The sequence below is a fragment of the Platichthys flesus genome, chromosome 24 (assembly GCF_949316205.1).
Source record: "Platichthys flesus chromosome 24, fPlaFle2.1, whole genome shotgun sequence".
Classification (NCBI taxonomy): Eukaryota; Metazoa; Chordata; class Actinopteri; order Pleuronectiformes; family Pleuronectidae; genus Platichthys; species Platichthys flesus.
Genome location: NC_084968.1, coordinates 1195266 through 1209874, shown reverse-complemented (window position 1 = coordinate 1209874; position 14609 = coordinate 1195266). Strand labels below are relative to the sequence as shown.

At 43.0% G+C, this 14609-nt stretch overlaps 1 protein-coding gene across 4 annotated transcripts in view; it reads right to left on the bottom strand.

Moving 5' to 3' along the window:
* Positions 1-9559, bottom strand: part of map4k2 (mitogen-activated protein kinase kinase kinase kinase 2) — a 32295-nt gene extending 22736 nt beyond the window's left edge. For all 4 annotated transcript variants that reach the window (XM_062384191.1, XM_062384193.1, XM_062384192.1 and 1 more), the window contains exons 1-2: positions 9287-9559; positions 750-807 (exon numbers count right to left, since the gene is read on the bottom strand). In XM_062384191.1, coding sequence (XP_062240175.1) covers positions 750-807; positions 9287-9379 — 151 coding nt within the window. In that variant the 5' untranslated portion in view covers positions 9380-9559. The remainder of the gene's footprint in view (positions 1-749; positions 808-9286) is intronic.
* Between the last annotated feature and the right edge of the window lie 5050 nt (positions 9560-14609).

The following is a 14609-nucleotide window of genomic DNA, read 5'->3' as shown; positions in this document are numbered from 1 at the left end:
CCTTTCGTTATATTTATTAATCATTTGTGCACTTTAACCTATTATTTGTGTGTTTCAATTGATATTTTACCGGGTTCATCCTCTATCGATTATCAGTATGTACTTTAGGAGAGTTATTAGTTGCTGTAATTATTTCCTCGTGTCCACAGTGGCTGTGAAACTGCCCCTCCTCGATGTTTCAACAGCGTAACTAATTGGGACAAATCAGTGTTCCTCTTTTAGGGCCAAAATACCTTCACACATTCAGTCAAAGCATGTATAAAGCTTCAGCAGTCTGAAACATGAATGTGTATAATTGAATGCTAATAATGTGCGTATTAGCATTATAATATTAATTTAGAAAAACACAATCCTTTGATTAAAGGTAAAAGGGATTTTAAAGTCCAGTCCCATGTCCAATGTGGACATTTGCGTTCCTGCCCAAAGTGAATGAATGAATGTGTGACCTGCTGTGCAACAAAGTAAACATATCTATATCCAAGCAAAGACATATTGCCATTTGTCTTTTATTGTATTGTAAAGTGGTCCCAACTGTACCACAGTCAATTAGGTATTTAGGAGTATGTATGTTTGCAAGGTCTCACCCTGTCTGTGTCAGCCAGTGTCTGCCCGGGTTATTCTTGGTCTCTAAAGCTCTAAGCTGCCGTTTTGATCTCACAAAACATTAGTAATTAGACACCTGTAACTGCTGTTTTGTCAGGAATCAGTCATGAGTATGATGTTTTAACCTGGAATGATATGGAACATACCTGGGTCCAGCTTGACTATTTTGATAGCTGCCAGTTCAGATGTCCTGATGTTACGGGCCTGAACGGGATGAAAAATATATGTCATAAATATATTCATATACATTATACCCTATAGTTAGCCATCCTTGCACCTGTACCCCTTTTAGGGACAAGGATTGGTTTCATGTATAAATAATCAGGTAACTAAATAACCAAATGTTGACGTCATTCCAAAACCATATTCAAAAACAAGGTACAGATAAATAGGTTATGAAGAATTTTGTGCATATCCTCCTTTAGAAACACAACTTAGAACAGAACATGCTGATATATTGACAGAATCAAATAGATGACCTTAGGATGGTCTCATGAAAAAGTGCGACCTGCTAGAGCCGCAGCAGAAAGTGATGCTGGTCCAGCCAGTCCCCATGGAAACCACATCAATGGTTTCTCATCTGGCTCTGTTTGTCGAGTGCTCGTTCACACTCACGGTTGACTGTGGTCCTTTAGAATAAACCCCCTCCACAGGTGGTCAAAGACACATTATGAACATGGTGGATGTTGTTTCAAAACAGCTAACACTATGTTTTCAGCTTCCTCAGTTCTTCCTGGGAACATCAGTCATCCCCATTCACTGACTGCTCTGACGTCGAACGCACCGCTTCTCACTCCAGGCATCCAAAACAAACAAGGCGGCAGCCAATAGGAACACAGCTGGTCGCCTCCACTCAACCTGTGGCTAGGCTGCACTCACTTCCTGTTTTCTTTCCTGTTCTACCGCAGGACTTCCTGTGACTACAGTGATAGTAACTTCTCCGACATGGTTTTCATTTAGACAGGCCTGAAATAACAGCTGCTTATAGAGCTATGTCCAAAATGAGAGGAAGGAAGCTGAAACGATCTTGCGTTTTGATCAACGAGCCAGAAATAATGCACAGTCTCTTGTCCAACTGTAATTCTTCAAAGTGACCTTGACCTTTGACCACTAGAATCCAATCAGTTCATCATTGTTGCGCTTAAAACAAACTGACAATGACATTTTTTTAGTTCCAGATCATTCGGTTACTTTGACCCTGATGCCCTGACTGAGTGTGTCACATCTCCTTGTGTTGTGTTTGGCAGGTGAAGTGCAGTACACAATTGAGGAAATGATGAATCAAATTAACCGACATGAGTAAGATTAAGTTATGAGAGGTTAGAAATGTCGGTTTCGATACCTTTTCAGGTAGTTTCCCAGCCCTACAGTCTAGATTGGAAAATGTATGTGACATCTGGTTTAACGACATTACTAAAGGTAACAGGAGTCAGGATTTATCGAATCAGGTCACACTACGCAACTTGCTGTCTTGTGATCAGGGGCACTATGGTGTGTGTGTGTGTGTGTGTGTGATTGTGTGTGTGTGTGTGGATTTTAGAGATGCCTTTGGGACACTGTCTCACAATATGATGCTCCGCACACTAGAAGAAATCCATCTACCTCAACCCTTTGTGGACATCATCACAGACGTGTACAAGGGATCTTTTTTGCAGGTCATCTGTGGAGACCAGCTCACAGAGCCTGTACCTCTCCAGGTAGGGATTAAAACAGGCTGCCCCTGGAGTGCTGTTAACTTCATTCTTGCCATCAACCAGTGGCTGAAATGGCTCTGTCAGTGTGCACCACCACAAATCAGATCCCCAAACCCTGTCCAGGGGTACGCTGATGATGTGGAGATGTCCTCTAGGGATGAGAGTGTTATTACCAACATGCTGGGCAGAACAGATGAGTTTCTGCTCTGGTCAAAGCTGGAGGTAAAACATACCAAATGTGCAGCACTCTATGAACGACGCAGCGGTGGAAACCGCTGGTACAAAGCGAAATCAGACAAACCTCCCACTTTCACACTAATGGGACAACCAATCAGGGTCTACTCTCGTCACGAGACTTACACCTATCTGGGCCATAAGTTCAACATTTCAGGCGAGTGGGGTGAGCAAATACAGAAGCTATCCTGTGACTATAAGAACAGAATTGATCTAATTGATTCCTCACCCCTCCCTGTAGTCATGAAACTGGAGGCCGTCAGAGAAGTGGCCCTGGCAAAGATACAACATCTCTTTGCAAATGTCCACATCCCACAGAATGTCCTACTAGACATGAACAATAAAACAGTGGAAGCTGTCAGGAGATGGACCTCAGGAGGAGAAAGGTCCCTTTGGCAAATGCTGGCCAGGAGAACTTCCTGGGCTTCAGGAGGAAAGGCAATGGCAAGCTGGATACCCAAGCTGCAGGCTACGGTTGTCGGTCAGACTGGCCGGACCTCAATGACCTGTGCAACAGAGCGGCAGTTCGACTGAAGTGGGTGAAAGAAAATTCACCCACTACACCAGACGCATCTGATGCAGTTGTCACAGACCCAGCGGTCAATGTGGAGGCTACTGTCTACCACAATGGGACACAACCCACACTTCAAAACACAACAGCAAGAAAGTCCCTCCTGAACATTAAACAGGCAGAGACAAAACTAAACTGGACTGGACTGAGACTGCAGGGAAAGGTGGCGTGCCTTGACTTTGCTGACCACTCTGTCTCTCATTCAATGTACAGGAACGCCTCTGTAGGAGAGGACATCCTCTGCTTCACTGTTAAAGCCAGACTACAGGTGCTGCCAACTAAATACAATCTTGCATTGTGGTACCCTAATAATCATCACCCACACTGTATAATGCATTCTAATCCCAATCAACATTTAGAATCCATTGCTCATATTGTTAATGGCTGTAATAAGTACAAAGGACTCTATATTGCACGCCATGACCGCATCGTTGATCTCATTTCCTGTACTGTTAAGGGAGTATTCCCCCCAAATGTGTCAATGTACAAACACTCTTGACTAATGCCAGATTGGTTTAACAGTTCTGATGATGTGTTCTGTAACATCCCTAACACCCCTGATGTTGTTTTCTTGGACAAGGTTAAAAGGGAGGTAGTAGTCCTTGAGGTAGCCTGTGTCTATGACCTCTATATGGACATAGCCTTCCTTGACAAGTTGACCAAATACCAGCCCATTGTTGCTAAAATGAGAGACCTAGGCTATACATGTAAGCTGGTAATATTGATATTTGGAAGTCTGGGGCATGTCCATAAGCTTTCGGTCAGTGGACTACGACTGGCAGGACTTAGTAAGACAAGGTCTAAAGAACTAGCAAAGTTCTGCTCTGTATCAGCTGCTATAGGTAGTCTTGCTGTTTGGCGTAGGAGATGTTTCTTGTACCCATGAGTCACTAAGCTGTATTCAACCCCTGAGAAATGTTTGAATCCTTTTTGTATGAATATGATTGGTGGATTCAAATAAATTATTTAAATGTGTGTGTGTTTGTGTGTTTGGTGTGTGGGTGTGGCATGCGGCATGCCTTGTGTTAAAAGATCTGGAGTAAAGTGAAATATTCAAGGAGGTAAGACTATTAAAATCCTGGCAAACACTTCTGTGCCACTCGCCAGGAGCTGTGGACAGAGGGGGAGCAGGGCGACTCTTGTTATAGAAGGACATTCCTGTAGAGTAGCTTCACATCTGACAAAATAACTGTGAAACCCCACATTACCCCTCATCTCGCAGTTTGAAAGAAGCATATAACAGCTATCAAGTTTCATTATGGGAACTGTATCATCAGGATTTTGGGAGTTGGCCCTTACTAGTGACTAATTGTCACATTGTGTGCGTTGATGTCGTGTTGGAATAATACAAAAATGGGGTCTGAGTGGGAAAGTTCACGGTAACGCCATCTCAATTCTCGGAACTCGGGGCACGAGTTCTCGAGTTGCTGAGATCATAACATCATTTAAGAACAGCTCTTAATAGTAACATTTAATGTGAACTTGTCAAATGTGAACTTTTGTCACTTGCAAACTGTATGTCCGTCTTTCAAAAGCACCAATCACTTTTTAACCAAAATACTAATGGCTGATCCCTTTTCTTTTCTTTTTTTCATTCTGCCAATATTGGCAAGGGGTGTTAATGTTTTTTTGTAAAGAAATAAACATTTTTTACATTCCAATTTAGTACATGAACACACTGAAGTCTGAACGAATTCATAACTCAGGAAACTGGATGTTTGGATGAGCATTTGAATGCAGAGTAAGAGTCAGTGAGTTTTTGTTTTTTTCCAGCCCCTTTGTAGAGTTCCCCAGTGTTATGACTACGTTTGACTTTGCTGGAGGATTCCTTTAAACCCTGCACAAGCCGTTTCCATGCAGATAATCAATTCAATGTGGCTTTGAGGGATATAAATAATAATCTAATACTTACCATCTTGTTAAAAGGCTGATTTTACTCTGTGATTTCTCCCCCTTTTGAGTTAGAAAAAAAATCCCCAATGCCCTAACCTATTCAAACTAACTGAATCTTACTTTAAAAATAGAACTGATTGAGCCTTGGCTGTTTGGAGCCAGAGGAGGACACGGATCAGGATTAATACGAGGCTCATACACATGAGCTCTGAACGGAGTTTCCTCTGAATAACAGCAGTGTAATAAGAGTCCACTGAAGGCCCACACGGTCACATGTCCGGAGGTTTCATCCTTGACTCCCGCGGTTGCAGCTCCGCCGAGCCCACGAACAGCGGCACTGAGAGTTGGCTATTGTCTGACTGTGGTGCTGTTCCCATTCACAGCAGACGCACAGGCCACGCACAAATATGGTGCAGAGTACCAACGTCACAGTCAGCTGAATATTACTCATATTCTTGTGTAGAGGACTTCTTGGATTACTTTGACATTTAGACTCTTAATCTGGATCTTCTTTCCATTGGATTAATGCCCAGGGTTTAAATGGTAAACGGTAAATGATTTAGTATTTATATAGCGCTTTCCTAGTCTTGATGACCACTCAAAGGGCTTTACAGTACAGTTTTACATTCACCCATTCACACACACATTCATACAGTGCATCTATTCGCAGCACTTTGTTATTCTATGGGGGGGCCATTCGGGGTTCAGCATCTTGCCCAATGACACTTCGGCATGCAGATGGGTCAGACTGGGGATCGAACTGCCGACCTTCAAGTTGGAGGACGACCACTCTACCCCTCAGCAAGCCTGAACCACGCTCATGCTTTACACCAATGTTTTACTGAGCCCAGCTTGCGAGCCGAGCATAATGCTGGTTCCACAGACTGCCAGTGGGAAAGGAGCTTTGGTCTGAGCTGTTTTAGCTGAAGAACCTGGTTCCAGAAGGTTCTTTCACCTCAACACCGCACTGGACTCTGGTGTCTCGCTTTTTAAACTTGGGAACAAAAAAAGATTACTTTATTCTCTGCTCGGGATGACATTACTCCAGCACACCTTTATTTTATAATGAAATAGTTGTTGGTGTTTGTATTAACGTTTATAATCTGGTTTATAGAACCTTTACAGAGTCCACTCTGCACTCCTATAACAATGTGGGGACTCATGATGGATAGCTGAAGAATGTATAATGATGAAGCAGAACCACAGGTATTTTCTTAATTTCCCACAATGCAATTTTAATCCCCAGCAGCCTGAACACATATTTCTTGGTGTGTTATGAAAGTGGCAGGTAAAGTAGCCAGTAGCCTGCAGCAGAGCCACACACCAAGATTTCTTTTTTTTCTTTTCACATTTGTTGTCAAACCCACACTGACTCCATTGACATGACTTCAGAATCAGACCCCACACAGCTCTCGCTGGAGACTGGACCTGGTAAATTCTTAAAGACAATTCTCAAATTAAATCAGACTATATGCAAATCGCTGTTGAAACCACTCTCTAAAAACACAGATCCAACATAATAAACACAGATTATTCCATACAGCCCACGAGTGCTCATTGAATCAGATACTCTGGTCCTTGCGGTACACTCACACACTCTTGAATAATCTGTGACCGAGAGCATCCTAATCTGCTCTGGAGGCCATCCCTGCAGAACGTGTTGATTGTTCTACTTGCAACATGTCTGTACGTAGACAGAGTGGTGTGAGGAGCCACTGTTGCAGTTACTGAACGTTCAGCTCAGGAAATGCACTGCTCAGTTTGGAAACGGCTGCCATGAACAAACTACTGAAAACAAAGTGAAAGCAGCTCTTGTTGGAAAGATTTTGCGGTAATATGAAAACTGTAAAAGACGTAGAGGAAAATACAGATGAATCTGCAGCGAGAAATAATCCACAGCAAATGTAATCTTAATTCCTCTTTCAGTAGAACTGGCAAAAAGAGAAATCATCGAAACTTTACTTTCACTCTGAAATATTTAAAAAACGTGCATCTTGTGCATTTCACCAACAAGTTCCAACGGTCTCCTTAAATTCCATCAGGCTGCACCAAATATTAGTCATCTATATGTGCCTGATTTTATTTTTAATCAAGATGAATTATTGCCTGGGAAGCAATAAAAAGTAAACATGCAATACAAATGCAAGGAAATGTAAAAATATAAATCAAGTAGAGATAATATACACAATGTTAACAGAATATATACACTGTGCGTAGAACATCCTTTGTGTACGTAAACAACAGAAAGATGCTGCTCTCTCTCTCCATGATCCATGATCTTCAACCCCTTTCTCCTCTGATATTACATTTCAAACCTTGTAGGGGTAAAGATCTAAAAACCTCTGCTCTGGTCCATCTCCTGTTATGTCTGGAGCTTTGTTAGCTGGGGCAATGGTCTTTCTGTTTAGTGCCTGAGTATATATTTTGTCTATTTGCTCTTAATGTATAGAGACGGCGAGGGAGAGACAGGAGACGTGGTGAGGGTGTCAGGCAGTGACACACAGGAAATAGTCCTGTCGAACTTTTCAAAACGTACGCACCAATGTGGTTTGCCCCCCTAACGACTGCATCTTTATCCCTTTGTGTGAAAAACGACAAACCCGTTTACTAGAAATTTGATACAACTATATTTCAGCAACAGTAATGTTGAAGGAAACATGGTTGCAACCAGATTCCGCTTTCTATTAACATAATAACAATATGAAAAACACGTTCATACAAAAATACAAGTAAAATATTCAGAGACAATGTTTTTGTTTACAAGCAAAATATCTGACGTTACATAACAATCTCCCGCTTATTACACTTTACGAAACTTGGCTCTGCTCAGACTCTCCCAGCATTGTGCTGTACTGGTTTAATACAGTTCACAGTGACGTCAGACAAAATCTGTTGGGTAACATTTAACCAAAACCATTGTTCCACTACCTGTGTGTGAGAACCTTGGTCTCCCTCTGCTGTGACACCTCCTCACCACTTCCGCCATTACAGCCTGGACATGATCCAGGCAGAGATTGCTTTTTAAATGTATTTCTTTTTTTTCGGTCTGTCTCTATACGGTGCTTTTCTAGTCTTGATCAAAGCGGTTTACGGTTGTTTTTCTTTGCCATCTCTGGGCAGCACTTTCTCCATGAGAACGGCACAACCATCAGGGGCAGTTTTGGGTGCCCAAGGAAACTTCGGCATTCGGAATGGGGGCAAGACTGGGATCGTACTACCAGCCTTCTGGTTGGAGGACGACCCCCTACCCCCTGAGCCACTGTGAAACAGTTTAGTAGTGGCAGCTGATCGCTGACTATGATTACAACAAGACTGCTTGACACACAATACGCCTCCTCACATTCTCTACCATTACTGACAACAACTCCTCAATTCATTTGTCTTTACAGCTCCCTTCATCTCTATCTGACATGTTCTGATACTTTTAAACAATGACGCACTTTTCCATTATGTCCCAAATCTTCAAATCAATGATGTAAATAGGGTTACTTTGTTGATGTTCTCAGAGCTGGATTACAAAGGTCAATATGATCCTACAGAACCTTAAAAAGTTTATATTGTTTTAGTGGACTGACAGAGTACAATAAGACATGGGGCGAGGTGGAGAAAGTGGAGAAACTGGCCCTGCAGGTCCTTTTTTCTTGGCCCCAGCACCTTCACATTTACTCAAGCATTGCTCTCTAGGGTGTAAATTTAAACAATACAAATTCTTATTTTTCTTCTGCAGGATGCACAAGGCAGCGGGGCTGGTTAGCAGCACAGGATGTTTGCATCCTGACACCAAAGTCATTGAGTGAACAGAGATGACATGCACTCTCCCACTGAAGACAAAGGGTAGATACTGTACAGCGGCTGTGATTTGATAGAATGTGTTACATTGATGACGTGTTATCGGGTATTTCAGACCTTGCTGTTTATTTTTTCTCTAAAATTTTCCAGAAAATTACACACACACACACACGCTGCTGCGACAAATAGATGCACAACACCACAAAAAAAGCACCGTGAAAGGATAATACTGCCCAACAACATGAAAACAAACCTGTGGCACCACTGAAGCAACAAGGTGACACTGTCCTCTGAATAATACCTGCCTGATCTCTCTCTCACATTGACATGAATGAGAATGTTTTCCAATAAGATTTTGGACATCCCACCCCCTTTATGCAATGTTTACTGGAGGGCAGAGTAAACCAGTGTTCACCTTGATGACAGGAAGTCAAATCTCCCGCAGAGACCCTCCGCTTCTCTCCCCGTGTGTGTGTGTATCGCTGGAATCAACCTCACTCACCTTGAACACATCTCCGTAGGTGCCGCAGCCGATCCGGTGGATTAACTCGTAGTCGTCCAGGGGGTCCAGGAACGACACCCCGATCGTGTCCATGTCTGGAGAGCAGCTCGGGCTGCAGTGGGAGGCTGAGGCTTCTACTCACACATGAAGAACTGATTGGAGCTGACTAATTGCTGGTGTATCGATCGGATCGGATGAGTGAGGCAGAGGGATCACTGACAGGACGGAGGCAACTCCGCGATCGCTGACACCGACGAGAGTCTGTGCGCAAGTAGTTCCCGAGCGGCGCTGGAGTCACATCACGCATGAGCGGACACAATCCTACACTGTAAAACATTTCAACACAAATCACTCACTGGGTGTTTTCAGCCTGTTTCAAGGTTCACCTGAACCGTAGAAAGAGAAAACGTAAAATAACCACGTGAAATAATATGATAATAGGTTTAGTAAATAAAATAAATATATAATTTTTTCAGAATAATAACGTTACAAATTTGGAGTTCAGACCTAAAAGTGAAACTAAAAACCATCATATTTAATCAAGATTCGAAGCCAGGGGATTAGAACACATGGGTTAAAAAAAGGGAGTTCTGACTTTTGTTTACTTGTGATAAATAAAATACCATGGAATTCAATAATAGGCCTTAAATAAATTATGAATCTTTTTTTTCATAATAACAATAGAAAAAATTTAAAATTCAGACTCATTACTTGTGATGCCAGAAAAGACATGAATAACAAAGAAAAATAATCATGTTAAAACCATATTTAAATCACGAAGGTTAGGGTCACATCGGATTTCGGACTCTAAATCTGTCTTGGGGAAATAGAATTTTCCCACAAGAATGTCAAACTGTGACTTTTAACACCATTGTTAAAGTCTGAATCTTGAGCGGGAAAAAAGAAGCAGAATTCATTCCAAAATAAAAAAAGCAAATTGACGGTAAAGTCAGTCAAATAACAATAATGTTGAACATCAGACCTTTTGCTGACAAAAGGAACGTTCATTTGGCCCTGAACCTCTTGAATAACATTGAACATGATCAGATTTGAGGGTCTGATCCATCTGTGGTGACCCTGCCGTGGAAGAAGGTGTCTGGTGATTAAAAGGCATCTCACCTGATTACACAAAGGTTCACAACTGATGGTTTGTGTATTGTGTTTATAGTGTATTTGTGTACATCACTATGTGCATATTGTTTTTGGGGGAAATCAAACTGTGCTTTACTTCTTGCATGTTGCATCGACTCAAGACTGCTGTTTATCTCTGCTCCATCTCTTCACTAAAATCACAATGATATTAATAGCAAAGATTCCGCTTCAGTTTTTTCTACGAACATGCACTTCCTCATCTGCCACAGAAATGCATGCTCCTCTCATTGGTGCTCAAGTTATAATTTTCAAATTGACCTGTTTGGTTAATGTTGCCCGATCCACAGAGAGCTGGTTTCCTCTGAACCAGCGGACCAGTGATCTTTTACAGAATGTAGAAAACAACATGCCTCCCACTGCAGTACAGGCTCAAGCATCCTGTTTCTTTTTGCAGTGTACAGCCTCCACACTATTCAGCTCAGTCACCTTGTGTCCTGATACAGTGGCAAGAATGATCTGCATTTACTGTGCACACAATTGTCACCATTGTACTGCTCCTTAGTGTAGGTTGAAAAAGAATGGGAACCTCTGGACTAACAGGAGACAGGATCAACCAAACTTTGAGTCCAGCCATCGAAAGCATACTGGAAGTGTATGTCAGAGCTACTTTAAAAGACCTGTTGATTTACATGAGGCAGGAAAATGTTTAAGAGTCCCCTCAAAGAGTTTAGATATTCATCAGTCCATATTCAGACTGTGGTTACTCTCCATAGAAGTGTTGGTCCTAGCTAAAGGCTCAAAGGAACCACTGGGGCTGGTTAACTTCTCTGTTCAGGAGTCGCACTAACACACATCATTGTGCATGGAGCCAAGTGCCCACACCAGGACACCACAGAGGAGGCTGCTGCGCTCCAGAAACACATCACTGTGTCTGAAGCTTGCTGAAGAACAGCATAACTCTCTACACTTGCAGAACACGCAGCTACAGCTGATGCAGAAAACTATGGAGGACCATACATGACATAAGTAAAAATAAATAAATAAATAAATGTATAAATAAATACAGAAATAAATAAATAAATGAATAAATAAAAATGGAAATAAATAAATAAATACAGAAATAAATAAATAAATATGTTAATACCAAAAGAAATGTCAAAAGAAATGTCTTAAATATATTTTAACATTTATTTTTTCCCTGATACATTTCCTTTGCATTTGCAGTGTCCTTATGCTAATGAGAAAGGCGGGCCTAACCGCAGTCTCATGCAGGATTGGTCACCAGAGTGTAATGATCCAGCCCTACGTCTGCCTCTCAATGCTGACTGTTGTCCAGTAGCTGTTTGCAGCGTTGAGCCAGTTCACACTTAAAATGAACTAGTTCAAGTTCAGAGGGTTAGTTAAGGTTATTTCCATATTTATTTATTTATTTCCACATTTATTCCAACTTTTATTTTTCAATTTCAGTGTCCTTATGCGAATGAGAAAGGCGGGCCTAACCTCAGTCTCGAGCAGGATTGGTCAACTGAGCTACACACACAGCCCCTGCGCTCCGTCACACACTCGCTCAGAGACACGGGCAGTGACTGAGACTTGATCTCTTCACCGTGAAGCAGCCAGTTAGTTGTTGTGGTTCTTTATGTTATATAAAGAGTGTTGGAGGTATGTCTCAAACTGGACCGTGGGTTACTAGTACTCTTTGATAATCAATAACGTACACGGAGGCGAGGTGACTTGTAGGCACGCTTTAGTAGTAGTACCACAACACACAGGCATCCGCTATCGATCCCAGCACCCGGGGTACTGCAGGCTAATACAGTCGAGCACAGAACACTCGATCAGATACACCACATCCCTCTTTTCCAAGAATGAGATGTGTTGATGCACTTAGCTGAAACAACTTCATTGGCAAAACTGTAATGTGCTCAATATCAAACATTTCCTTGAAATATAGTGCTTACTCAGTATCAACGAGTCACTTCCCAACATCTATGTAAACATATCAGATGAACATGTCTCTCAACAGAACAACCTGCTTTCTTAATAAGCATTCTTTTATAAACATGTCAATAAACATTTATGACAAAAGACTTTCACATTTTGTCTGTTCACTTTCTCTGTTTTTCTTTTCTCTTTTTTTTTTTTAAAAAATAAAGTGACACTCATTATCATTAGACCATGAACTAGTCTCTGAACCTGACAGGACGTCTCACCACTCTGCCACTTCTGGTGTGGAATTCCGAACTGTTCACGCTCACAGGCGGCAAAACCTGTGGTGGTGGATCTTGGGGTGACAGGTCAGTAGACTCATGTGTCTCAGAGTGTGTTTCTTCTGGACCTTCACTTAAGTCCGTGTCTCTGAACAGACTCGGATGTATCCTCCTAAGATGTCGTCTGTTCCTCCGTAAAGCCTTTCCTGCTGGAGTCAGCACGTTGTAGGAGCGTGGCTCGGATCTCTGGCCTGTCACTATGGCTGGCTCCCAACCACGTCGTGTCTGCATGTGTACTGTGGTACCTGGGTCCAATGCAGGCAGCGGCTTGGCGTTTTGGTCATAGGATAGACGCTGGCGTGATTGCAAAACCTGTAACCTGCTGTGCATGTGCCGTGGGGTGGACTGCTTTAGCAAAGCACTGGAATATGGAAGCGTGCTGCGCAGAGCTCTTCCCATCAACATCTGTGCAGGTGTCATGTTCAGCCCTGTCACTGGTGTGTTCCTCAGTGACAGCAGTACAAGATGCGGGTCTGTGCCAGTTTGCATTGCTTTTTGTAGTGCATGTTTCACAGTCTTTATAGACCTCTCCGCAAGTCCATTGGACTGCGGATATCCAGGGCTGGAGTGCGTAAGCTTGAATTCCCATGAGGCTGCAAACGACCTCATCTCGTAGCTGGCAAAAGGAACGTGATCACTCACCAGCTCTCTGGGAATCCCGTGCCTGGCGAAAACTGACTTCATTTTCTGGATTACTGTTTGAGCTGTTAAATCGGGCAAGTTCAGCACTTCAGGATATTTTGTCAGATAATCCACTAGCAACAGGTAAGACTGACCTTTCAGATGGAAGATGTCAGCTCCAACTTTCATCCATGGGAGTTCAGGAACTTCATGTGTGATGAGTGGCTCTTTCTGCTGTTGCGGCTGAAACAGCTGGCACTGCTTACATTTCTCCACTGTCATCTCTATGTCCCGTGTCATGCCAGGCCAGTAGAGGGCTATTCTAGCTTTGGCCTTTGTGCGCTGGACACCCTGGTGAGCTATGTGAAGCTTCTCTAAGATAACTTTCCTGAAGCTCTGTGGTATGATTATTCTATCTCCCACCATGATGATGTCATTATGGATGCTGATGTCGTGTCGCAGTGGCCAGTAGCTGTGAAGACTTCTGTCCAGGCTCCGTCTTCTTGCAGGCCAGCCGTTCAGGTGTTTCTCACACACAGCTTGTAATACACTGTCTGCTGCAGAGGCGGATTTCAGCTGGTTGAGTGTCTCCTCACTTAATGCATCTGTGGCCTCCATGGCGTACACAACTTTCTCATCACAGGTGTTCTCGTTCACATTGTCACCATCTTTGCTCGTCGTGGCTCGTGACAGTGCGTCTGCGATATACATGTGTTTGCCTGGGGTGTAAGTGATGTACAAATCGTATCTTTGCAGTTGTAACAACATGCTTTGTAGTCGTGCTGGTGCTTTGTTCAGTGGTTTCTTGACTATGACTTCCAGAGGCTTATGATCTGACTGCACAGTCACTGGTCTGCCAAAGACATACTGATGAAATCTTTTGGCCGCAAAAACAATGGCCAGCAGCTCCTTCTCAATTTGAGCATACCTCTTTTCCGTATCTGTGAGTGCACGCGAGGCATAGGAGAGAGGTTGTCCGTCCTGTAGCAGACATGCACCGAGTCCATCCTTTGATGAGTCTGCTTGCAGTGTGAGCGGCTTTTTGTGGTCGTAGTACCTCAACACTGGTGCCTGTGTGAGAGCAGTTTTCAGAGTCTCCAGCGCTGCATCGTGGTGTGGACACCACTGCCATACTGCGTCTTTCTTGAGCAGCTGTCTGAGCGGCGCTGTCAGTGAGGCCTCATTTGGCACATACTGGGCCAAGAACTTGGTCATTCCCAACAGGCGTAGGAGGCCTTGTTTGTCCACTGGGGGCGGCATGTCGATGATTGCTTTGATCTTTGCATCGTCAGGCCTCTGTCCGGCTGAGGTAATTATGTGTCCCATGTATTTCACTGTGT